This window comes from Sprattus sprattus (genome assembly GCF_963457725.1).
Source record: "Sprattus sprattus genome assembly, chromosome: 7".
In the NCBI taxonomy this organism is placed as follows: domain Eukaryota; kingdom Metazoa; phylum Chordata; class Actinopteri; order Clupeiformes; family Clupeidae; genus Sprattus; species Sprattus sprattus.
The window spans coordinates 34,308,723-34,334,560 of NC_137926.1; the positions used below are offsets into that span (position 1 = coordinate 34,308,723).

Consider the following 25,838-nt stretch of genomic DNA (forward strand, 5'->3'; position numbering starts at 1 on the left):
ACACACACACACACACACGCTCAGAATCATGAGTCTCCTTCTCCTGTTAGCACCTACACATCCACACACACACACATTCACTTACACACACACATGCTCAGAATTATCTGAATAGACCTGTTGTGGCCCAAACCCAGTCCCATCTTCTTGACCTGATATTCCCCATGACTGCCATGAGTTTGAAGTACTTTATTTGTTTCATCTACTGTCTACACACTCTGAACTAACTCTAGAAATAACTATCATATTAGACAGCCTTCATTTGGTCAGTAGAGGACTTCACTAAGATCATATACAAAGATTGTATACAAGAGTCTAAATTGTTATAATATATATATATATTATATCTCTGAACAAGTGTTGGAGCATCGACTGAAAGCAGTTTAGGTTCCAGAAAGTAGGGTTTGCCCTCATCAAACCTCTGATAATTCATCCAACTGCAGAAGAGGAGAGGAGATTGAAGCTAATCCAATTTATCCTAGAGCAATTAGCCTACTACTTTCTTTAACTCAGAAAACATTTAATTCCACAACCATTCAAAGTGGATTAGAAAAATCAAGAAAATATTCCTCAGTACCATTTTGAGGGCAGAATGTTTTGATTATCCAATAGGATGGGGAGAATAATACACAGGTCTGTCTGTTTGTATGGCACTGAAATGGCATGCTTTGTCGGCCATGTTGATTAGGGAGTTCAGATGAGCATAACCGATAAAAGAGGTTATTTAATTCACTTCAGACTGTCTCAGCAGAAACAGAAACTAAATAATTACAGAACATTGACAAAACATCATTGACCACTTCAGAGTGTGGATTTAAGAATGGGATTAAACTAATGTTTTGATACATGCACACACTGATGTTAAATATTAACTAATCATTCAAACCTTTGAATATCATCTCCCCAGTTCTAGCTGACATGTTCAATACACAAAACCTGGATTAATGTCCTGATAAACCTCAGTGCTAATAGGTAGTGATAATTTCACAGCAGTGTTGTGTGTATATGAGAAATACCAATAGACTGTTCAGTAGTTCTATTCATCATGTGTGAGGAGTGAAGGAAAGGGTGGCAATTAACCAATCAATCACTTATCACCTTCTCAATGAACATCATAGCAATCAATCACCTATCACCTTCTCAATGAACAACATAGCAATCAATTACTTTCTCAATGAACAACATAGCGTCATTGTGTCACCCGGGCATTCATGATTTGAGTTGATTCATCAGGCCTATTTTAGACAAATGAAGAAATGTATCTGCACATGATTATGCGCTGGAGTCTGATCCTCCAGCCTTATTCACTAAAAATAGAACACATTAAGGGGGTTGACAATGTAATTGCAGACGCTCTTTCAAGAGTTTGGTCGATGTAGTTCTGTGACTTCTCTTTTTTTCAGTTTTCCACGGAGGAACCTTCTTGGGGAAGGACCCCCTGTGCCCTTGCGCAGCCTGCTAGCAGTCCCTATACTGGCAAAATGGAGGCAGCAGGCTGTGGACCTACAATCTTCTAATCAGAAGTGATTATCCACACCTGGCACCAGATGTGGATATATAAAGACTGCTACACCCAATGGAAGACCCCTTCTCAGCTTCCGCCATTTACACACACACACCTTGTGACCAACACATCCACACGCATCCACGCATATAATGGATTTACTGGATGTTCAAAAATGCTATTTATGACCATTCCCTTGTACTCCTGGACTATTTTATATGCATATTTATATTATCTATTTTTTTTTTTCTATCCTATGTATTAACTCTCATTGTACCCTCGGCACCATTGAAAATGAGGATTTAATTCCTCAATGTGTCTTCCGAGGCCTAAATAAATAAATCAATATTTAAAAAACCCTAGAATTTCAGTTTGACTGACTTTCTGTGTTAAATAAATCGCCGTTTTGGTTACGAGATACACCTTTGCCTGTGTCGACCTTTTTATGCTACTGCCCCACGAGCCTGGCGTAACACAGTGCTGCCTATTCTGCATTACAAATATAGTGGTGGCAAAAAGCTCTAAGTGTCCACAATGAACAACCCCCCCCCCCCCCCCCCCAAAATCTAAGTTGTTATGTCAACTCAAATACCTACAGTATTTTTTTCTAAGGCAAATAAAAGCTTCTCAAATCATAAAATACTTGACTTGGTGAAGAATCTTCTATGCACATGAAGAAGTTGAAAAGAGAGATCAAATCCTCTGGAAGCATCCCAAGAACATTTACAGCAGTCACAAAGATTCCAGGGTGACAGTTAAAAGCGCTATTGATTTCTATCAGCGTGAGCGCACTCGAGGGAGCCATTTGGGCTTACTAGCGTAGTTGAAACACCTTTAATGGCTGTGACAGGTGCCTTTCACACCACATGAATGTGAGCTGCACTGAGCGGTGTCATAAGCAGACAGGTATAGAAGCACAGCGTAATTGAAAATAACAGCCAGGATCCAACATTTCCCCACTGAGAGTCTTGATGGAATGACATGTTGATATTGCCACCTCAGTACATCCTACAGCAGACAATCAAACTAGGACACATTGGTAATAATAAATGCATACATCTGCCAGATAACTTTGAAAATTCAGCGGCACCATATCTTTGATGGTTAGAAGAGAGCGAGTGTTTGGTAGCTTTGAGGAACATGAGAGAACACAGGATTGTGAGAGCCTATTAGTTGAACATGAGAGGAAACAGGATTCTGAAAGCCCATTGGTTGAACCAGTTATTAAGACCGCGCTGCGGCGGTCTTATAGGTTTGTGCGAGTAAAACGGGGTGCATGAAATTTGGTGGGCATGTAGCCCCACTAGATTAGCGTGGAACCATTGATTTTCGTTTCGATCCGTTGCACCCCCGTCGGACTGGACCCCTTTTAAAGAGGGTGGGGCGATTCAGTTTTCTGTGAATAAGTCGAAAAACGTAGGGCTTAGGAGGACCACATTTTATTTGTATGTTGGTCTTAAGAGGCCACGTCAACCATTCCACTACCACTTATTTCATGTATAGCGCCACCTAGTTACAAATGAAAAAGCAAAAATGGAGTGTTGCAAAACATTTTAATTGTAAGTTGACAAGGTCAGAACTGCTCGAAATCGGAGGTGTGGGATCATTATGACACCTTCTGACTGCACGTTAAGTTTCGTGGAATTCCGTTCACGGGGGGGCATGCAATAAATTGATTTATATGATTATACACCAACTGGCCTGTAGGTGGCGCGACACAGTTTTCTTCGAATATCCCAAGAACTGTAGGGCCTTGGAGAGCCAACTTGTTCTCAAGGGGCCATGTCAACCCATACCATAACCAGTCATTATATGTATAGCGCCACCTAGTTAAAAATTAAAAAGCAAAAATGAGGTGTTTTAATCGCATATATGTCAAAGTGCTCGAAAAATTACCAAATTTGCCAGGGACATCAAGCCTGTAACCGTCCATCTTCGGTAGAGTTTTTGTCCATGGATGGAGCAAAATGGTTCTGTAGCGCCCCCTAGAACTCTTCAGCCATGGGCGACTTGCAGACCCTCAAACTTTGCCAACTTGCCAGTGCTTGGCACAAAACACAAAGTCTCTTATAACTCTTGCGTACATTGCTTGATCCAGAGAAAATGTCTTAGGGTGGACGCTGGATCCGGCCCGAACGCGTACATATGCCTGACTGATATCACCTATAGCGCCACCTGTTGGTGGTTGGAAACTTCACTTTGTTTCCACACCTCTTTATGTGACCTGTTTTAACAAACTACATTGCAAAAGAAAAATATACCAAAACAATCCACAAAAAAGTAGTACACAAAACATTACATAACCAAATCATCAAAATCTATCACATATAATTCCTTTAATACATATGAAACACAAACCAATTTACACACACAAAACACATAAAAACACACTGACAACCATGACTCATTCTGTGCCAAAACCTACTGAACAGTTCGGCGGTCATATTTTGTAACGCTTTGCGTTACGTCTAGTTAATGAGTAATTCAGACCAGAAGTGGGAGCAGCCCAAGTTTGTTTTCCTCTCAGTCAATGCACACACTATTTCTTGTTAGTGAGAATGAATGTGTTAATTTTATCATCAGCACAGATAGTTCAAACCGGACACAAGACAAATAAATGTTGCCATCAGGATTTCATGAACTACATTTAGTTTATTTTCAAGACTGACAATTTCTCTGTCATTTAGTTGAGACATGAAACCCATCTTAAGTGGTAGTAGTCAGCATACGTACTTACCTGCTCATTCTGAACGTCCATTCCTCTCAGGCCTGGATCAGTCCATGAGCTTGATGGAGTTACTATTGTGGGACACACCTCTGCAGTGTGGAAAAGCAACAGACCAGTAAGCTTAAAACCTAAAACAAATGTTTGACCTAAAATGACTTAAAGAAAAAGATAAGATAAAAAATGTTTCTCTGTGATCAGCATTCTGCTTTAATCTTCAGAAATCGATCAATTAAAGGCAGGCAGGCAGCAGCCCAGCCCTCCAGACACACCTCAACTATATAGACTCCATAACGGAACCATCAGGCTAGACTGCTATGCTAAACAGATATTCAGTCCATCACCTTTATCGTTTGTATTTTTTAATCCAAAGCGAGTAAAACTGCAAGATTTATTTGGTCAAACATCACATTGTAGTATTTTGCCAGAAATGAATAACAATGATGTTGATTTATTTGAACAGCAATAGGTCTTGTCCTTCTGTATATCTTCACCCCATTCTGTTTTCCACAATGGTTCGTAGCAGTGGTTAGGTTGAAGTCAATAAGGTTGAGCATTTTGCCAGTGCTAATATGGAGAATTGCTCCACCCATAGAAATAATCCAAAGGGCTTTCAGAAGTGTTTATGCAGACAGCTATCCAGCAGAGCAGTTAAGATTGGCAGAAGTGCCTTGGATTCTCTGAAGTACCCTCAGCAGAGCCGTTTGGATTGGCAGAAGTGCCTTGGATTCTCTGAAGTACCCTCAGCAGAGCTGTTTAGATTGGCAGAAGTGCCTTGGATTCTCTGAAGTACCCTCAGCAGAGCCGTTTGGATTGGCAGAAGTGCCTTGGATTCTCTTAAGTTCTCACTGACAGTAAGCATCATGAACAGCTTTCTGCTACATCCAGCCAGCCTATTTCTGCTAAACTTTATAAATTATTTGATGTTGGACGTCATTTTCTGTAATGATCTGCAGACAGGGAGTCCCTGACAAAGAATTTACTGTATTGTAGATAATAAATAATACATTTTTAGCCAATTTATTGTCTTAACCCAACCATCATCAAATAAGACGTATTCACAATAGTCATAACACACTGTTTTTTGTTACCACTTGTTAGTGAGGTAGACCTTATTTTAGGTCTACCTTTCAGTTATATGGCAGTATGGCACCCTCTAGAGCTCATCATGACGCATTGCACTGGCGTGGACACCACTGCCATTAATGTTTGTTGCAAATACGTTAAAGAGAATCAGTGTCTCTAATACGCACAAAAACATCAAATTAATCAAGTTATCCTTTAGAAAATGTTTTTGGTTTTCTAAAAAAAATGAAACTACTATCATCTAGTATAGTTAGGCAATTTTTCAAGGTAATGGAAAATAATAAATAAATTACATTTGATTACACTTGGCACACATGTAGCACACTACAGGACATTTGAGGAGAGCAACTACACCGGATAGGATGACAAGCCATTTAGGCACACACTCTTAAGAAATCATCTGATCTCTCCTGAGGCATAGCATGTGGACAATGCATTGTGTTAAGAATGACATATCCCTGTCATGCATGAATATACTGAATGTCCAAATCCAAGAATGCTTCAGGTGGATGGCAATTACCATTTGAATAATCAAGCTGTCAGGAGTAGCTCATCTGACTGTGAATGTGGTATGTCTCCTATCTTTTTGAATTTGAATGAAGTTAGTCCTGATGCATGAAAGGTTATCACGAAGAGAGCACATTTTCTAAAGCCCTTCTTAAGCTTGCAGAACCATGGATATGCATTAAAGAGAGGCAAGCCTGTCCCACAAAGCAAAATTTTTCGATGTGATTTCCTGATTGGAAAGGCAAATATGATGGAAGTCCATGTTAAAACAGTTAATGTATGTGTTTTTTGTTTGGTGTGTGTGATTGATGTTTTGCAACATAAATAAAAATGACTGCAGATTCCAGATACTACTACGCAACTAGTGCTGTATAAAACTAGCCCTCTGGGCAGTCAAAGGGAAATCTTTTTCATGCCCAAGAAAAATGGTGATTGTAATGCCTCTGTTTTAAATCATTCATTTTTGCAACCTTGGCTCATCTGGTCAAATGAGCAATGATGGAGGAGAGAGGATGAACATGACGTGTGTTTAGAGACAGTGTGCTTCATGTTATGAGTCACTACAATCCCTGGACACAAACAGGTAAGGATGTTATGAGTCACTCCAATCCCTGGACAAAACAGGTAAGGATGTTAGGAGTCACTACAATCCCTGGACAGATTGGAGCTAGCCAAGGAGTGGCTGAGCATTTGGTTCGAGGTTGGACTTGTAGTTTATTAGTTTTGTGGATATCTCTAGCAGATTCCAGAGCATCAGTTCCGTTCCGATATAAAAGTCAATTCTTAATCTCTACACACAGACAAATGTTCTGAAACGGAAATGTATCAACGAGGAAATTATTACAGATACGGCAACCTTTAATTCTCCAGAAGTAGGTAAACCAGCACACTTCACACAGAGGGTCTTAATAGTCTTAAAATGCTGTCTTAGCACCCTGGTGTCTTAGAAGAAGAGAAGGAAGTACTGTCCCATTCTGCTTAATTTTTTTCTTAGGGGTCATAACACACCTTAGAATACGTCATATAACGGTACTTTTTCAAGGAACCATCGGTGTAGCCTTGATGCTGTCTACTATCCACAAACCTTTGCGCCACGACCCTCCGGCAACTGAAAAATGTAAACAAAGATGGCGGACCAACTCCGCTGACAGCCGTGTTTTGTATGTAAATGTACATGTTTTCAGCGTTTTCGTGCTTAGATTTTTCAAAAGTTACCGAGAAATAGACACCGCACTATCCGATAACACCATCATTGTAACCATCAATAATGGTTGATGTGACTTGCAAGGCGTCAGTCAGCCAACTTTCTAACATCAGTACGTTAGCCTACGTAAGTTAGCTACGTAAGCTACGTAAGTAACCTACGTTCTTTCAGCATACTAACGACATAAAAGAACGTTCGTAAACAACGTTTTTTTGAATAATCTCACTCTTAAAAATGACCTCGTTCAAGACAGCTGTCTGACAGCTGTCTGGATGAGACACCAAGGTTGTAAGACAGCTCTCTTACATTTAAGACTATTAAGACGCACCCAGAGTTCCATGTGCATATCGTATCTGATGAGTTCCATGTGCATATCGTATCTGATGCATATCCATACAGTCTTTTCCGTTCATTGGTGTTAGGAAGGTGAGTTAGAGAACTAACTGCTCATACAGAAATCAGAAGCATTACTGGATGACCATGGATCTCCTCTGGGTTATGTTCTGGCATCCACTGCCATGTCACTAGGGGTGGGAATCTCTTGGCACCTCACGATTCGATTCGATTCAGATTCAGAGGTCAACGATCCGATTTTAACCAGATTATCGATTTTAAACCGATTATCGATTTTAAACCAATTATCGATTATCAATTCTAAACCGATAAACGATTATCGATGCATTTCGACTTTTAAATAATTTGAGTTTGCTACTCAGAGTCTAAAATCACTTCCTACTTTGTGTTTGATAATTAAAGAAAATCAACAGATGAATTACCTTCTCTATTTCCTTTATTAGAGAAAAAACTTTTCCTTGTCACAATTTTGACTTTCTATGAGCAATGCAATAATCGATGCAGCTTGAATTTCAACATAAAATGGATGTGTAACAAAAAAATAAAAAAATGAATTACAAAAACGATTATAAAATGTTCTGAATCAAGACAGAATCGTTTTAGAGAGAATCGACCCCTACATGACACTGATATGATCGATGCCACTTGTGAGCAAAAAAATCTTCACTGCACCATTTAAACAGAGTTTAAGTGATTTTGGTCTGCACGCATAGTAAATCTTCTCAGGTGAACATAAATTCATGGGAATACACGTAGAATTCACATTTCAATCTACTCGATATTCCTGTGGCTACAAAGCCATGTTTACATATCTGACAAGAACCACACAACAACTTCAAGTGCATTCAAAGCTTCTCTAGTAGCAATGACTTAGTATTATTCACAGATTGGATTATAATACAGTCTTCATTACAAACGTGTTAAGCACAAATAAAAGACTTATACAAAAGCATTCAGACTTTTTCCGGACTGTCTTCAGTAAAAGAAGTTCAAATATATCCCAAGTCTGTAAACAGTGATGAAGTGAACCTCGGGGCAAATCTAGACAGGGACGCTGCCATGTCATTACTTGAAAAACGGTTTGAAAAGGTGCAGTGGTGCAGCCAGACATACAGAAAACCTGTGGCAACGATTGGAACATTTGGACCGCACACAGCGCCACTTTGGGCAGTACATGTAGGGAACACTGCTGAGTACAGAAAGAGAAAGGAGACAACAAGAAGACATTCAGTGCTCAATATGTTTGAACATGCACAGCCAAGACCTGCATCCAAACGTCTGCCTGAAATAGTATGAAACACAAGCAGGAAATTCAGAAATTGAAATGTCATTTAGTTATTACATTGTTTGACTAAATACTAATGACTGTTAACAGTCTGAATTAACTGTAGTTTTTAAAATTTAAAATGCAATGTGATTTTTAACAAATACAACACAAAGTGACTTAGAGGTGTTGCTGCCATTGAATGCACATGGGGCATTTTAATGTAAAGGGTTCCTTACCATGAGGCTAATGTAAGAGCAACATCTTTAGCTCATTTTAATGTATTTCCTAGCATTTATGAACCACTTCAGCACTAACATTACAAGTACCTTCAGCACTGAAAGGCTGCTCACAAGACAAAGACAAAAAAGAGAGAAAAAAGAGTGAAAGAAAGAAGGAAGGCTAGAAAGAAAGATAAAAGAGAGAATGAGTCTTATTGCCTCGAAGAACAAGCTGAGGAGAGGGAGAGAAGGGGTTAGAACTCTCAATGCTTCTATCATCGCTTTAGCAGCTAAGTTTTGGTAGTGCTCTCCTGCACTCAACTGCACAATGTGTCCCTATACAATCCTTTGGCACTCCAAACCCTCAACGCACACTACACTTAACACTCTGGATCTCTTCTGCTCCAAACCCTCAACATACACTACACTTGGCCCACTCTGGATCTCTTCTGCTCCAAACCCTCAACATACACTACACTTGGCCCACTCTGGATCTCTTCTGCAGGACCCTGGAGGGGCTCCCTGCCACTGCAGCTGCTGTGTAGGGCAGAAAAAAAGGTGATTGTTTTTCCACCTTCACACTGACCAACTATCAGACAACCACCATGCAGCGCCATCCCAAAAGCCTGGAAGGAATATTACTAGTATTATTAGTAAGACTATTGAATCTATTTTCAGACTTTTTTTTACAAGAAACCTCTTGATTCCCAATCCCACAATTCCACACCTCAGAGTCACTAACCTGAAATGCAAAATGATTTAACTGAGTTTGAGCTGAGAACTCCAGAGGACATTTTGAAATGCTCTAGAATAGATGGCAGACGCTCTGCAGGTCAGTTGCATACAGCTCTGCTGGGCCCAGCTCTATTCCTTAACTTTGAGATTGACCTGTGAATTTCTTTCAAATACTTTATTTTAAGGATGACATACACCACAATATAGGGGGTGGTGACGGAACTGGACAGGCGGAATGAACTGACACATGCATAGGTTCTTTTTGCCGGGCCACGATGGCCTGACAGCTCTGGGTGATCCCAGGCCCGGGATTCACAGGTCAATGCTGAGCAGAGCGATTACAAAAGCTTGGATGTCCCAGATTCCCTGGGCTCTATGCGCTCCTCTCCTCTCCCTCCCAGTGTGTCTATGATGAGTCAGTAGAGGGGGAGTTAAACAGGTTTCCTCCTCTGGTGATGGATGTGATGGAGGGGGACCACAGGGTTCCTCAGGTGCATCCTGGGCTGCGTGGGGCCATCAGGCTGCACTGCATGGGGGGGGGGGTGGAGCCTCACTGGGGAGCCTCTGGCTGCCTCTGCATGCGACGTTCCGCAGCGCCGGCCAGCATCCTGCGACGCAGGCTCATGGGGTCAGAGGTCAGAGCACGCCCACCCCCCGCGGGCCGACCCTCATCATCCTCATCAGCGGCGGCCATGACGAACGAGCTGGAGGTCCCCTCCTCAGGGCTTTTACCTATGAAACGCCTGGGAGAACACACCACACCTTTCACTCATGGACAGTGGCGGCTGGTGACATTTTTTTGAGGGGGGGGTTGGGCGGCACGGTTTAAATAGCTCTTCACAATGAGAAGAAAACAGGTTTTGAGTAGAATATTTGCAGTGATGGGCAATCTACGACTCATAAAGAAGTAGCAAGCTAAGTTACAAAAACTTGTAAGAGTAGTTTGATGCATTAGTAGCTACTTTCAGTTAAACAAACTGCATGCCAAGTCAATGCAATTTTAGTGATCAACACAACTGTCAGTCAGATAAAAACGGTAAATGAAATTCAATCACCTGAACATGTGTTCGTATGTTTGTGTTGGATGTCATTACGTTGACAGGAACTTTTTCTTTGGATTACAAAGGCATTTGAAAACAAATTGAGTTTCACTCGTCTCGTCTAAAGTGACGTAGCCTACTTTTGAAGGTATGGCTGTGGAGTCAGGTCCTCAAACGCAGATGAAAACAAATTAATGTAGAAGACCTCCGCCTCCCTTCATCTTTTGTCTATTTCGTGCATTTTCGCAATTCGACTCCCTGAGCAGACAGCACGGACTTCCTTTATTTGTATTTTATTTTATTTTAACTTTCATCATCTCTAGCTGTATCTGAATATCAACAGCATTCTAGTTATCCGGTTGTCTAGAATCTGCATGTAAACTACCCATTTAAAATTAATACATTTTAAATGCATGAGCAGCGTCTGTTGTACTTGAAATTACGATACCTAGCTTTTCACTAGTCTCGACTAAAGTGACGTACTGATTCATTTGTCTGTTTGATGGCTGCAGGGAAGCCTGTTATGTATGAACATTAGAAAGGTCCAGGATACATTAGCTTTCGAGGACACTACTGCGCTACTTGATCAATAAAAGAGCTTAGCTACTGAAAAGTTACTTGGTTTTGTAAATAGCAACGTTACTGCCAAGCTACTGACAAATGTAGTTAAGCTAGTAGCGTCGCTACAAGCATAACTCACTGAACAGCCCGCTAACCAGCTCCGGTCGAGGTACGTCCTCCCGCGGTCAGTGCGCAAGTGAAGTGCGCCCATGGCTCGAACTGTCATCCGCCAATGAGAAACTGTCCTTGCTCAAATGTTCCTGCCCCTTTTTTGGGCTTCCATAGACTTCCACTTGGCCGGCACCCACAGGGAGGAGTGGCTTCTCTCAGTGATAACGAATGGCAATATATTATATTTGGTCACATTTAAGTGGTTTTTGACAGGGGCTTACGGTCTCCGGCACACATTTAACGCTTTAAAACACTACATTTCTTATTAAATAATTTGATATATAATGTCATTTTTTTTTTTTTTTTCATCTCAAAATTGTAGGGTGGGCGGCGCCCCAGCGCCCTCTATTGACGCACCGCCACTGCTCATGGATCTCTACTCCTCAGGACTCTTATTATGAAACACCTGAGAGAACCCACCACACCTTTCATTCATGGATCTCTCCTCCTCAGGGCTCTTATTATGAAATGCCTGGGAGAGAACACACCACACCTTTCACTCATGGATCTACCACATGCACACAGTAGTATGGAACATTTGGCAAATCTAACTCATCCAGATGAAGCCCACTCTATGCCCTGATACAGACGGTGTCTGGCAGTGAATGGTGATGCTGATAGGAGTGTAAGGATGATGTCATAATGGGCCCCTGCTGATAGGAGCGTAAGGGTGATGTCATAATGGGCCCCTGCTGATAGGAGCGTAAGGATGATGTCATAATGGGTCCCTGCTGATAGGGGCGTAAGGATGATGTCATAATGGGCCCCTGCTGATAGGGGCGTAAGGATGATGTCAGTGAATGCTGATAGGAGCGTAAGGATGATGTCATAATGGGCCCCTGCTGATAGGAGCGTAAGGATGATGTCAGTGAATGCTGATAGGAGCGTAAGGATGATGTCATAATGGGCCCCTGCTGATAGGAGCGTAAGGGTGATGTCATAATGGGCCCCTGCTGATAGGAGCGTAAGGATGATGTCATAATGGGTCCCTGCTGATAGGGGCGTAAGGATGATGTCATAATGGGCCCCTGCTGATAGGGGCGTAAGGATGATGTCAGTGAATGCTGATAGGAGCGTAAGGATGATGTCATAATGGGCCCCTGCTGATAGGAGCGTAAGGATGATGTCAGTGAATGCTGATAGGAGCGTAAGGATGATGTCATAATGGGCCCCTGCTGATAGGGGCGTAAGGATGATGTCAGTGAATGCTGATAGGAGCGTAAGGATGATGTCAGTGATGATGTCAGTGAATGGGCCCCTGCTGATGGTAGTGTAAGGATGATGTCAGTGACTGCTGATAGGAGTGTAAGGATGATGTCAGTGATGATGTCAGTGAATGGGCCCCTGCTGATGGTAGTGTAAGGATGATGTCAGTGAATGGTGATGCTGATAGGAGCGTAAGGATGATGTCAGTGATGATGTCAGTGAATGGTGATGCTGATAGGAGCGTAAGGATGATGTCATAATGGGCCCCTGCTGATAGGAGCGTAAGGATGATGTCATAATGGGTCCCTGCTGATAGGGGCGTAAGGATGATGTCAGTGAATGCTGATAGGAGCGTAAGGATGATGTCATAATGGGCCCCTGCTGATAGGAGCGTAAGGATGATGTCAGTGAATGCTGATAGGAGCGTAAGGATGATGTCATAATGGGCCCCTGCTGATAGGGGCGTAAGGATGATGTCAGTGAATGCTGATAGGAGCGTAAGGATGATGTCATAATGGGCCCCTGCTGATAGGAGCGTAAGGGTGATGTCAGTGAATACTGATAGGAGCGTAAGGATGATGTCATAATGGGCCCCTGCTGATAGGAGCGTAAGGATGATATCAGTAAATGGTAATGCTGATAGGAGCGTAAGGATGATATCAGTGAATGGTGATGCTGATAGGAGCGTAAGGATGATATCAGTGAATGGTGATGCTGATAGGAGCGTAAGGATGATATCAGTGAATGCTGATAGGAGCGAAAGGATGATGTCAGTGAATGCTGATAGGAGCGTAAAGATGATGTCAGTTAATGCTGATAGGAGCGTAAGGATGATGTCAGTGATTGCTGATAGGAGTGTAAGGATGATGTCAGTGATGATGTCAGTGAATGGGCCCCTGCTGATGGTAGTGTAAGGATGATGTCAGTGAATGGTGATGCTGATAGGAGCGTAAGGATGATGTCAGTGATGATGTCAGTGAATGGTGATGCTGATAGGAGCGTAAGGATGATGTCAGTGAATGGGCCCCTGCTGATGGTAGTGTAAGGATGATGTCAGTGAATGGTGATGCTGATAGGAGTGTAAGGATGATGTCAGTGAATGGGCCCCTGCTGATGGTGGTGTAAGGATGATGTCAGTGAATGGTCATGCTGATAGTAGTGTAAGGATGATGTCAGTGAATGGGCCCCTGCTGATGGTAGTGTAAGGGTGATGTCAGACCTGCGAGCGCGCAGGAGCAGCTCCTCTTTGCGCTGGTGGAGCATCTTCTGCCTCTCGGCTGCAGACTTGGAGAAGCGGCTCCCCCTCACCTCAAAGCCCTCCACCCCTGCAGGCACAGACTCACTGACACCAGAGGCTCCTGATGGGTCCTGGGAGGACAGGTTCACTGGTGGGGGAACTCGCTCGGCGGCCTGAGAAAGGGAACACAATGTTATTCACCTGAGGGGATATTCTGCTTTTCAAACCTTAAACTTCTGTGACTCATCGATAGTGAGTCAATTACCACAGTAAGTCATTCTGACTTAAGAGGTTTAATCTTCCTGATCTTTATTGTGACCACTGCACCACTGTCTATAACCACCAGAGGGAGCCCATGCCACCTGCATGTTCTGTGTTTACCTACGAACAGACTGTCATCTCACCAACATCTAGGACTACATCCTTTACAGTGAAACTGAGCAAACACATTTTTTTTGTAGATTAATTAATGTCAATATGATAAATACACTTAATCATTGATAAACAGTACACGAAACTCTGAAGATGAAGGTTTCCTTAAATGTATGTTGGTCAAAGTTCATAATTTCGCTTAGTACAACTCAGTTTTAGAATAGTACCAAAGAATGTCATATACATGAAGACTAAATGCCTGGCCTATGGTTGTGGTGAAATACCCAAGAGCTACACATATTTGTTACTAAACAGAACCTTTGTCTTCATTTCAGGATTAACTCATTCGGTGCTCAACTAAGAAGTATTCAACTCACCTAAGTATTTTAAAGTTCATCCCGTCAAAGGATAATCATTTCAGTAACTATTCAACTCACCTGTTGCACTTCATCATCCTAAAACAATACACATTGCACTGTTGCACAAAACAACTCTATGCCAAAGGCACTGAGGGAGCTGTCCTCTAATAATGTCCTCTTTAATAATGATCTATAATAATAACCTCTGTAATAATAATCTGTAATAATGATCTGTAATAATGATCTATAATGATGATCTGTAATAATCTATCTATAAATCCAGAAATCTCTGTGTGTCAGTCTGTCCGTCTAGGGCGTATCTCCCTGACGGTAGTTACGTTAGTTATGAGATTTCGCATGTAGCTTACGCATGTCATGAACCTGTGCATCCTTGATTTTGAAGATTTTTGAAATCATAGTTCGTGAGATATTTGTATTTTACCGATTCCCGTAGGCACTATGGGTTATTGTTTCCTGTAGCAAGTCCCACTGACCGATTGTGCCCCGAAATGACGTCACAATCGAACAATATCTGTTATATTAAACTATCCTGCCTTCACTCAAAGTTCAGAATAGCGTTGGATACGATAAGGAGGTCCGCATTCAAATTCTTCTTGGTGAACAGATACAGACTTTTGCTCAGGTAATCTTAAGACAGTGATTGCTTTTATCTATTCGTTTATTTTTAAGCTTCTTTATATTAAGTTTCAAAGTAATGTCTAGAGTTGTACAGTCATCTAACAGACAGGGAATAATAATCCATCAAAATATTCATATTGTATTTTTACAGTACATTTCTGCACTTATTCGACTTACAACTTGGCAAACTCATTTCATAAGCATGGTTGAAATGTAACTGTGATTACAGCACTTATGCATGGCATATGCAAAACGCATGAATTTTACTCTATACAACTCTCTCTCTGAATTCATAGTTCACGAGATATTTCTATTTTATCTTCACTATGGGTTATCGTTTGAGTATACACCGCTACAAATGGTAGCTTATTGATGAGCCTCGGAGGCTTTCAGATCGTCTATTGCTTTCCCGTCTGTTGCTATGGAGTCCACGAAATACGCGCAAATCTCGCTGTACGTTATGTTGGGCCCACGTCGTCATGTTATCCTCCCAGTCCTGCACTGAATTCGGGTGGGGGATAGTAACGCCATCTCCAGTCAGAGTATTTAAACTGTGTTCCCATTGTAAGGACATAATTAGATTACGATCTGTCTGAGAGTGGGCTGTCAAAGCTAGCATCATCGAAGTCACACAGTACAGTACAGTACATACATTCAATAAAATGAACCTACATTTGAGTCCAACTGCATGTCCATTTATGGTCTCTGTATACCTTTGAATCACACACATAATGTCAACTATATTTGTATTTCGGACCGTGTGTAAAAGCATTTCTTTGTGGATATGAGACGTGGATCATACATACAGTGCCTGACAAAAGTCTTGTCACCTATCCAAGTTGTAGGCACAACAGATGATAACTTGACTTGTAGTTGATCAATTGGAATCAGAAATGGCTCATATGAAAGGCAAAGGCCTCTAGATTATGCTTATTATACCAACATAAAGTTGTGTATCATTAATTGAGTTTTATCATGTAATAAGGACAGACAGGTCAGATTGGGTTTGGACAAAAGTCTTGTCGCATACACAAAAATATTTTTTTTCATTTTGAATTTTACTTTGATAACACAAGAATGCTACAATAGCATCAGAGCATAAAGTCATGGTGCCCTGGGGGAAAAAAACAATATCATATATGACTCAGATGAGCTTGGAGGACTGCATCCATACTGCATCCACTTTGATGTGGAGGCCGAAATATGAGAAGAAGCACCATCCTGCTGAAGAATTTGCCGTCTCCTGTGGTTTGGAATGTAATCGCCATCAAGAATCCCTTGATATTTCAGGCTGCTGATGTTGCCATCCTCTCTGCAGATCTTTTGCACACCCCCATACAAACCATGATTTTTCCTCCACCAAACTTGACTGTTTTCTGGGTGAATCTTGGGTCCATGCGGGTTCCAACAGGTCTTCTGCAGTATTCGTAGCGATCGTAATGCAGTTTAATGGATGATTCATCAGAAAAAAAGTCAACCTTCTGACACTTTTCCACTGTCTATCGTTTTGGCAAAAAAATGGTTTGGGGTTACAACCAGTATGGGTGTGCAGAGTGGATGGCAACATCAACAGCCTGAAGTATCAAGAGATTATTGCTGCCTATTACATCCCAAACCACAAGAGAATGTAAATTCTTCAGCAGGATGACGCTCCTTCTCATACTTCAGCCTCCACATCAAAGTTCCTGAAACCAAAGAAAGTCAAGGTGCTCCGGAATTGGCCAGCCCATCACCAGACAAGAACATTATTGAGCATGTCTGAAGTAGGATGAAGGAGGAGGCTTGGAAGATGAAACCAGTCCTGCAAGACTGCTTTCTTTGCCATTCCATACTTCATCAATTAGTTATTTGAGTAATTGCCGAGACATATGGATGCAGTCCTCCAAGCTCATAGCTTGGGAGTCATACACAATATTATTTGTTTTTTCCAAGGCACCATGACTTTATGCTCTGATGTTATTGTAGCATTTTTGTGTTATCAAAGTAAAATTCAAAATGAAAAAAAATATTTTTGTGTATGCGACAAGACTTTTGTCCAAACCCAATCTGACCTGTCTGTCCTTATTACATGATAAAACTCAATTAATGATACACAACTTTATGTTGGTATAATAAGCATAATCTAGAGGCCTTTGCCTTTCATATGAGCCATTTCTGATTTCAATTGATCAACTACAAGTCAAGTTATCATCTGTTGTGCCTACAACTTGGATAGGTGACAAGACTTTTGTCAGGCACTGTACAGTACAGTACATACATTCATTAAAATTAACCTACATTTGAGTCCAACTGCATGACGATTCTTACCCTACACTTACCCTTACAATAAAGAAGTGATCCTATTTCAACCATAACTTCATTTAAAATTATTTCTTTCTTTATGACATTTAGTTTATAGTTTAGACAGCAACTTTGACATCTATATTCAACTGCATCCATACATAATCTCAAACTTTATTTGTTGGTGTATCTCCAAAAAGGCTATACAACATTAAAACATTTCTTAATGAAAAGGAAACATGCATCACAATAACTTCAGTGTAACCTGTACCTATGTGGAGTGCAAATATGTGCAAATATGTCTTGCTATTACACTACCCAACAGCTACAGCGACGTCTGCTAACACTACAGAATGCATAATTCCTACGGGCACTGCACTAGTGATCTATAATAATGATCTGTAATAATGATCTGGAATAATGTCCTCTGGAATAACGTCCTCTGGAATAGCATTTCTGGAATAATGTCCTTTGGAATATTGTCCTCTAATAAAGTCCTTTGGAATAATGTCCGTTTCTGAATATTTGGGAATAGCACTGACTATTAGTAACCCAAGCCTTGAGCTCCCTATTAAGGTAATGTAACCCACCTGAATAAGTGGGTAGAATAGTAATTAGTCGCGTGTAATTCTTTCACGCGATTGTCTCCAAGGAGATCTTTTGTTTTCTTTTCATATACTACTTTCTTTGGTACCCTGGATACACCCCAATTGATTTCTGCTCCTCGAAACCCTCTTTTTTTACCTTTAAATCGTTTTTCTTATCCATTCATATTTCTTTTTTTTAGATCATTTTACTTTGATACTTGATTTCCTTGACCTGAACTTGACCTGAACCTGACGTGAACTGTTTTATGATATGATCGGATCTCCGGTGAGTAATTAAACTGACCGTTTGTTTTAGCCATCGTAAATTCTTAAAACCAATCGGAGAATTTATTTTAATGTTTGTGTATATAGTATTGTTAAATGTAGATTGATATGTGTGTATGTTAAAGAGAATATTAGTGTTATTATCGAATCGGGAGTTAAATGGTTCGGGATAGTTGAATCGTGGAAATGATAGTTGTTATTGTTGAATCACGAATGATATATGTTGTATGTTGTATGATATAAGTGTTAATATTGAATCGGAGTTATATGTCTTTGTATAGGGGAATTGGGGGATGTATAAAGGTGTTATGATTGAATTGAGAATTAACTATAGGCTATTAACTTATAGAAATACTAAGGAGGTTAATGTAAATAACAGACGTTGGAGAGGGGCCGTTGGAGTGGAATGTTCCGCGGCTCGCGCACAGTGCGATCCCTTTGAGTATTTGAACATTAGATTTTAGATTCTTTGATTGTTAATTGTTGATTGCTGACTGTTCTGTTTACCTGCTGTACGCAGATTGGTTTTTGATGTACCTTTGAACATTGGATGGCGAGCTACCCAAAGAGCGACTGAACTACTTTGACTGGAGCAAGCTAAGCCTCACATACACTGATTTTCACCATTGCACACACTATTTGTTTTGTCTGTTTTATTGTATTTTGTATTATTGTTATTATTATTATTGTTATTATATCTTTATATTTAATAAAACCATTGTATTTATAATAGATAGATTAGTCTTGTTGTCAGTTTTCTCCCCCCTCCAATGCCGAGCCTACTATTATTAGCCCTTAAGGATATTGTGTCATAACTGAACCATATATTGTTACGCTCCTTAGTTAGAGTACAGGGGAACTACATAAACAAGTAGCTCCTCCAAGGTGCCACTGGTAATGGCACAGACCAGCTTGAGCTGAAACTCCATGCTCTTAGAATGTTCTGTGGCGTTTATGGGTCCATTATGGGGACACAGTTCTGCAAGAAATGGACTGGGTGCAGAAGAGGGCCTCTAAAGGTTCAGTCTTTCAAGGGTCCTCACAGTCCTCCAAGGGTCCTCCTTGCTTTCTTATGTTCTCTAGAAATTCAAAAGCAACCGCTCTGCTTGTGGACCCAATCTGCACTGGACTCCCTATTACAGACCTACAGTCTCAGCCTACCAGTAAAAAGTGACTTTTGGACAACAGTAACAGGCAGTGAAGTACACAGGGGTTTGCCCAGGTAAGTTAGTTCAGTTGGCCTTCTCTGAGACTCTGAGGTCCTGAACAAGATACCTAAGTAGGGAAGGGCCCCCTAACCCTAACCCTTCTCTGAGACGCTGAGGTACTGAACAAGATACCTGAGTAGGGAAGGGCACCTGGATGCGTCCCTCCAAGATGTTGTCAGTGGTGACTTCCACTGAGCGAGTCAACTGCAGATCTTGCAGCACCAGATGGTAGGGCACCTGAGGGAACATCTCCTGGATCTGATGGGCCTGAGGAAGCAGAGGAGCAGACCAAATGGAATATGCAACAAGAAGAAGATTGCGTGGCACTGAAGGAACTGAGAGAAAAGATTGGGGAATTATTATCCTGCATAGCGAATTTAAAGACAGCTGTCCAGCTAAATAAGCTGTAATACAAGCAACTTGAATCCAATTGAAAAGTAACCCTCACCATGGTGTTGAGCTGGGAGTTGTTGGCCTGTGCAATGCCCAGGACATTAGTAGTGTGCATGACCTCCACTGAGAAGCTAGGCAACCAGCTGGCAATGCGAGAGCCTGTGAGCGAGGCCAAGAGAACGGTCAGTGTAGCAAGAGATGAAGCTTGAGAACAAGCTCTGCTGACAACCCCTCCTAGAGATCTCACCATCAAAGTGGAAGAAGTGGTTATGCTGGTTGACGTGTGGTTGAGCTTCAGCTCCTGGTCTAGGGGCCACATTGTCCTGGACCCGCTCCCGGCCCCTTTGCTCCCCCTCACGGCCCCCCTCGCTGATGTTGAGAGGCAGGCGGCACGTCGGACAGGAAGTGTCCTGCTCCAGCCAGGAGCGCAAACAGGAACTACACACACATCATCAACAACACACAGGAGGGCATTGGAACCCTAAAACAGGAACTACACACGCATCGCACTACCAGAGCAGGGGCGTCCCTCTCTACCTTTAAGAAGCTCTTGAAGACCAAACTCTTCAGAGAGCACCTCCCTTCCTAACTGGCACCTTGGCTTAACCTGCACTTAAGCAGTAACAGGCCCGCACTTCTTTTTATTCTTTCTATGTCGCTTTCTATCTTTTTTGAAAAAAAAAAAAAAAATAAGCAGTATTTATTGTTACACCAGGTTTTTAATGCTCTTAGCTTGACTGTTCTCTCCCTTGTACGTCGCTTTGGACAAAAGCGTCTGCTAAATTACTTAATGTAAATGTAAATCATCAACAACACACAGGAGAGCATTGGAACCTTAAAACAGGAACTACACACGCATTATTAACAACACACAGGAGGGCATTGGAACCTTAAAGAGGAACTACACACGCATCATCAACAACACACAGGAGGGAATTTGAACCTTAAAACAGGAACTACGCACACATCATCAACAACACACAGGAGGGCATTGAAACCGTCAAAAGTGCTTCTGCACAGGAAAAACTGTAGTATCTGCGATGTCATTGAATGTAACGGCCCAATAATTGCTTACTTATGGAAGAGATGCCCACAGGGAAGCTTTCGTGCGGAGGTCATAGAGTCCCAGCAGATGGCACAGTCATCATTATTAGCCACGAGTTCTTCAGATGTGGCCACCGCAAACCTGAGGTTCAAAATCAACACATCAAAAATATGCCAACCTTTGATATAATATTGCACAAAATGTCAGTCTCTCCAAATATCAGGCAGTAAATAATGCTGTTAACCTGGTCTCCATATTATCAATGACTCGCAGGTAGTTCTTGTGGCGGCGGACCCTCCTCTGAATCTCGTAGAAGAGGTAGCGGAGCTGCATGAAGATCACCAGGCTGGCCATCGACAGCCAGATGTTGCCAAACAGCTGAGGCAGGAAAATATGACATCAAACTAAATATTTCAGCCAAAATGTAATGACTTGTCAACGCTTCCCATGTCTGTTGCAGAAACCTTACAACTATTTCAATTAACACAAACTGACTGGCCAGAAAAAGGCACAACATTTCACATATGAGTCTGAGAGTACACAGTGTTTGGCATGAACAGTGTTGGGAAATATTACAAGGAGATCCAACTATACCACCGCCTACATTCATGACTGCCACATCAATGTGCTCTAACAGAAAGTTACAGAAAGCGAATGGTGTCGCTCAGCATGGCTTTGCTCAGTTTAGCCAGTCAACCAAGCATAACCAAGCATAGCCTAGATTTGGATTTCCATACATCAGTCTTTAGGTAAGGGATTAGGGTCGTTGAAGTATCAACATACAAAAGTATTCGCCATAAATATATTTAGGTATGTATAACATTAGCCCACAAATGAAACATTAGATTTAGTCTAAAGAGAAACCAACAAATGAAATGCAAATAAGCTGGGCATGGCAGAGCCCAGAGTGCCAATGTTAAACCCCCAATGGTGTCCATAGTCACACTATCAAGCACACATGATATTACTAATGAACTTCAGCAGGTGAAGTATTTGCCATTGTTTTAGCATGATGCTACTGTTTAAAGCTAATGTTTCTACTTAGTGATGGCTACCATGCTTATAAACAAAACAAGAAAGCTGCAATCATTTTCAGAAAGATGTGTATTGGAGAAACGTATGTATTGTAATGTGTATTGGAGAAACTACTGTATTGGAAAAAAGAAATTGCTTTGACTGAATCTTGTCATGGTCACTGAAAGAACAATCTATGTATACATTCTTCTTAGACGAATCACTCAGTTCCCTTAAAATCACTAAAATCAGACAAATCACTTAAAGTGGCTTCTATTTTCATCTTGATCAATCTCAGTGTGCAGTGTGAAACTCACCAGCATATGGATGTGATGCATCAGGTCGAGGCCGAGTAAGCCTAGCTCCATGAGGAAGTCTGTGTAATACACACACGTACTCTTGCTCTCCCAGGTGCCCTCATGGTTAAGGTCCCACAGGTGGATGGAATACCTAAGAACAACAATCAACAACAACAAGTGGATGGAATACCTAAGAACAACAATCAACAAAAGCAAAGCAGGCCTACAACTAGTGTATCTGTAGGGTATGTGTCAATCTGTTAGGGTCTAACCATATGTATTTTTCAAAACTCTTTCTCAGTACAACACAACCTGGGGCCTCATGTACAAAGGATTCATACTAAAAACACAGCGTACGCACAACGCTGGAATTCATCCTAAAACTGAGCTTACGCACAGCGCCAGAATTCATACTAAAACCTAGGGTACGCACTGCGCTAGTATTCATCCTCAAACATAGCGTACGCACAGTGCTGGAGTTCATACTCAAACAAAGTGTACGCACGACGCTGGAATTCATACTAAAACATAGGGTACGCACTGCGCTAGTATTCATCCTCAAACATAGCGTACGCACAGTGCTGGAGTTCATACTCAAACAAAGTGTACGCACGACGCTGGAATTCGTACTAAAACATAGCGTATGGTCCTGGAAAGCTGCACACCCATACAAAGGAAGAATCAGATGTATGGAACCGTACGAACTCAAGATTCCACGCACCTGAGAAATGAAGCTCACGAGTAGCACACTCCACCCTCTCTCCTCCCTCAATCACACTCATTTTAATATGATAATGACTATAAATAGGCCTAGGCTACCCCTCTGTTCAGACGCAACATTTGTGCATGCTTACATGTCCATTTGCTTAACTTCGTACACCTTGATGTGTTATTATTTCTAATAACGCTCATGTGTCAATACTGGGTAAGTCATTTTGAGGAGTAATAGTTTTCACAGGTGGGCCTACAGGCTCGTAAACATACTTATAATGTAGCCTTTAAGTGTGGCCAACTGATTAAAACCATCTGAAATATGTGTACACCAGACATCAAGTTGGCTAAAACCATTAGAAATCTGTGTACACCCGACATAAAGTTGATTAAAACCCATTAGAAATGTGTGTACACCTGACACAAAGTTGATTAAACCCATTAGAAATGTGTGTACACCAGACATAAAGTTGATTCTAACAATTACAAAACAAATCTGTATTTTGTTTTATTTCCTCCGACTGAAATTAAATAGCTAACTACCTAGTTTATACATGAGGTTACTGTGGTTTGTTTTTACTATCTATTCAGCTCAGCTTCAGCTTCAAGGGATTGTGTTTAGGCAGTGATAAAATAAACAAAACGTAAAAGGTACCTCATAATAACATGTCCTGTCCGTACCGTAACCAGCAAACACTGCAACAAATGTGAAAAAGAAACAATTGTAAATCAAACATTTTAATCAACCAAGTGTCTACCTAGTGATGCAACAAAGATGACGATAAATGTTTATGATGATGAAATATCATGTTAAATGATTACTTACCTCAGCAGCCATGAAGGCAACAGTGTGTATCCCCTGAATATGTCCTATAAGGCCACAGAGCAAAGCCAAAGCACAACAGCACACACACATAGAGGCCAGAAGGACCAGCACACGCATGTGGCTGCTCATGGGGGTGGTAGGTGAGAAGGACAGCTGAGGAGGGAGGAGCATTAGTCAAACATGTGCTACATAGGAGCAGTCGCTTTCAACATTGCCTGTCTGCTACATCCATAATGAACTGATTCCCTGCATTTAAAACCAAACAACAGAAACAGAACCCACTGAAACACATTTAACTTCTCTCATGCAAGTTCAGAGCGAGTTTCTTATTCAATTTACTATTTGTTGGTCCAACTACACCGTACAGTTCCCACTTGATGTAGTTTTAGCTGAGCTGAATTTTTAGCTATAAAACGTTGATGACAATGACATAGTACCCAGGACCGTTCTTGTATGTGCTTATGTCATGACAGAGATACTTAAAGATGACAATTTTTATTATTTTAAATTGTTGTGTTTGTTTTGCCTCCTCACTAATGTTAAGTTCATGTATACCCCTGAACTCACATATTCAAAGCGGTCTTTGCAGAGCTGGACCATGAGATGGACGAAGATGAGAACAGCAAACCAGAGGCACCATAACACAACCTCCTCTACAGACTGCACGTTCAACACACCGAAGATAAAGATGAACTTGTAAAAGATGAAGTTCCAAAACTTATCCTTCAAATGCTGCAACAAGAAATCGAAACCACTTTTTGTTATATCTGAACAAGGAATCGAACAAGGAATCGACTGCAATTTTGTCATAACTTAGGAATGATAACAGCATGGCAGACAATATTACCTGTTTTTCACTGGCTCGCAGTGGTCCAAACACAACGCTCTGAATTGCTTTCGCAATGAGCATCAGCATACAGCACGCTGTATTAACCATCACCTAGAAAGCACAAAACATAACTTACACATCATTGGCCAGTCAAATAAAAGCATTGTTAGGAAAATAAATACGGCATTTAGGGACATTTACCCAGACAAAAAGGGTGTCAGACACCAGGTACAACAGGACGTTGGAGGCAACATTCCAAAAGTCATCCTTTTGCTCTTCCCCATTCTGGTCTTTTAGATCCACCTGTGCTTCTTCCGAAACTGATGTGTCAAATCCAGGTTCGGTCACAATGCTGTAGGTACTGAGGACTGTACCCGCGAGCAGAACGGCACTTAGCGCAGTATAAGACTGCAAACTAGGCCAGGGAAACCTTTCCAAGAAAAACAAGGGCATTGTAGCAGATCCCGTGATAGATATTGTTTTTTTTTTATAATTCGCTCTCCGATTCGTGACCCCAGCAAAACACGATTCAATAGGAATTATCTTGTGACTGTCTCAAGAGCCGAAAATGAGGGTGAAGACAACATCCGCAACCTCTTTTAAAACTGTCTAAGAATATTACAAACGGTGGTAATTTTACTACAAAAAACGAATATCAAAATGAATCCATTACAGCAACCCCTTAGTTGCTGTCGTTGGCGTACGCTAATCACCCGACAGTTTATCACTATCCAGTGTCCTAACATTAGCTAGATTGCTGTGCTCGCTAAGCATAAATAGCTGCTAACGTTACACGACGTCGAGAGGACCAGCTGTAGAAATAATGTAATCACAAGACTAATCATTTGCTGCAAATGACGACTGTTTCGTTTTCAGTTTACTATACGACCAGTAGACAACTTGCTTCTGAGGGTATTAGCTAACTGTATTGAGTTGCTTGCTAGCTAACTTATAACGTTAACGTCTCAATGGTTGAAGCATTCACACATGTGAAAAACAGATACCATCACTTATCTAAGACTAGTTGACATGTTGATTGTGTCTAGTGGCTCGCCAGCTTTCCTGCGTAAACAAGAGTAAAACCCAGCGTTATTCTGCAGGTGGTGTGTTTGTTTTTGGAGGGGAGTGTGAATTCTGACGTGTAGTTTTCCGTGTAGCTTTTTCTCGGTTTTGCTC

General features: G+C 41.3%; 1 protein-coding gene across 1 annotated transcript; it reads right to left on the reverse strand.

Annotated features, from left to right (window-relative positions):
- Positions 1-10,000: 10,000 nt before the first annotated feature.
- On the reverse strand, positions 10,001-25,523 carry amfra (autocrine motility factor receptor a). The gene is made up of 13 exons (XM_080841988.1): positions 24,864-25,523; positions 24,681-24,773; positions 24,401-24,565; positions 23,834-23,986; positions 23,663-23,703; positions 22,315-22,447; positions 21,228-21,361; positions 21,014-21,124; positions 20,186-20,376; positions 19,994-20,097; positions 19,678-19,812; positions 13,798-13,988; positions 10,001-10,343 (listed from the first exon to the last, which is right to left on the reverse strand). Exons 1-13 carry the CDS (start codon positions 25,113-25,115, stop codon positions 10,151-10,153), a joined length of 1,896 nt encoding a protein of 631 aa, XP_080698114.1. The 5' UTR covers positions 25,116-25,523; the 3' UTR covers positions 10,001-10,150.
- Between the last annotated feature and the right edge of the window lie 315 nt (positions 25,524-25,838).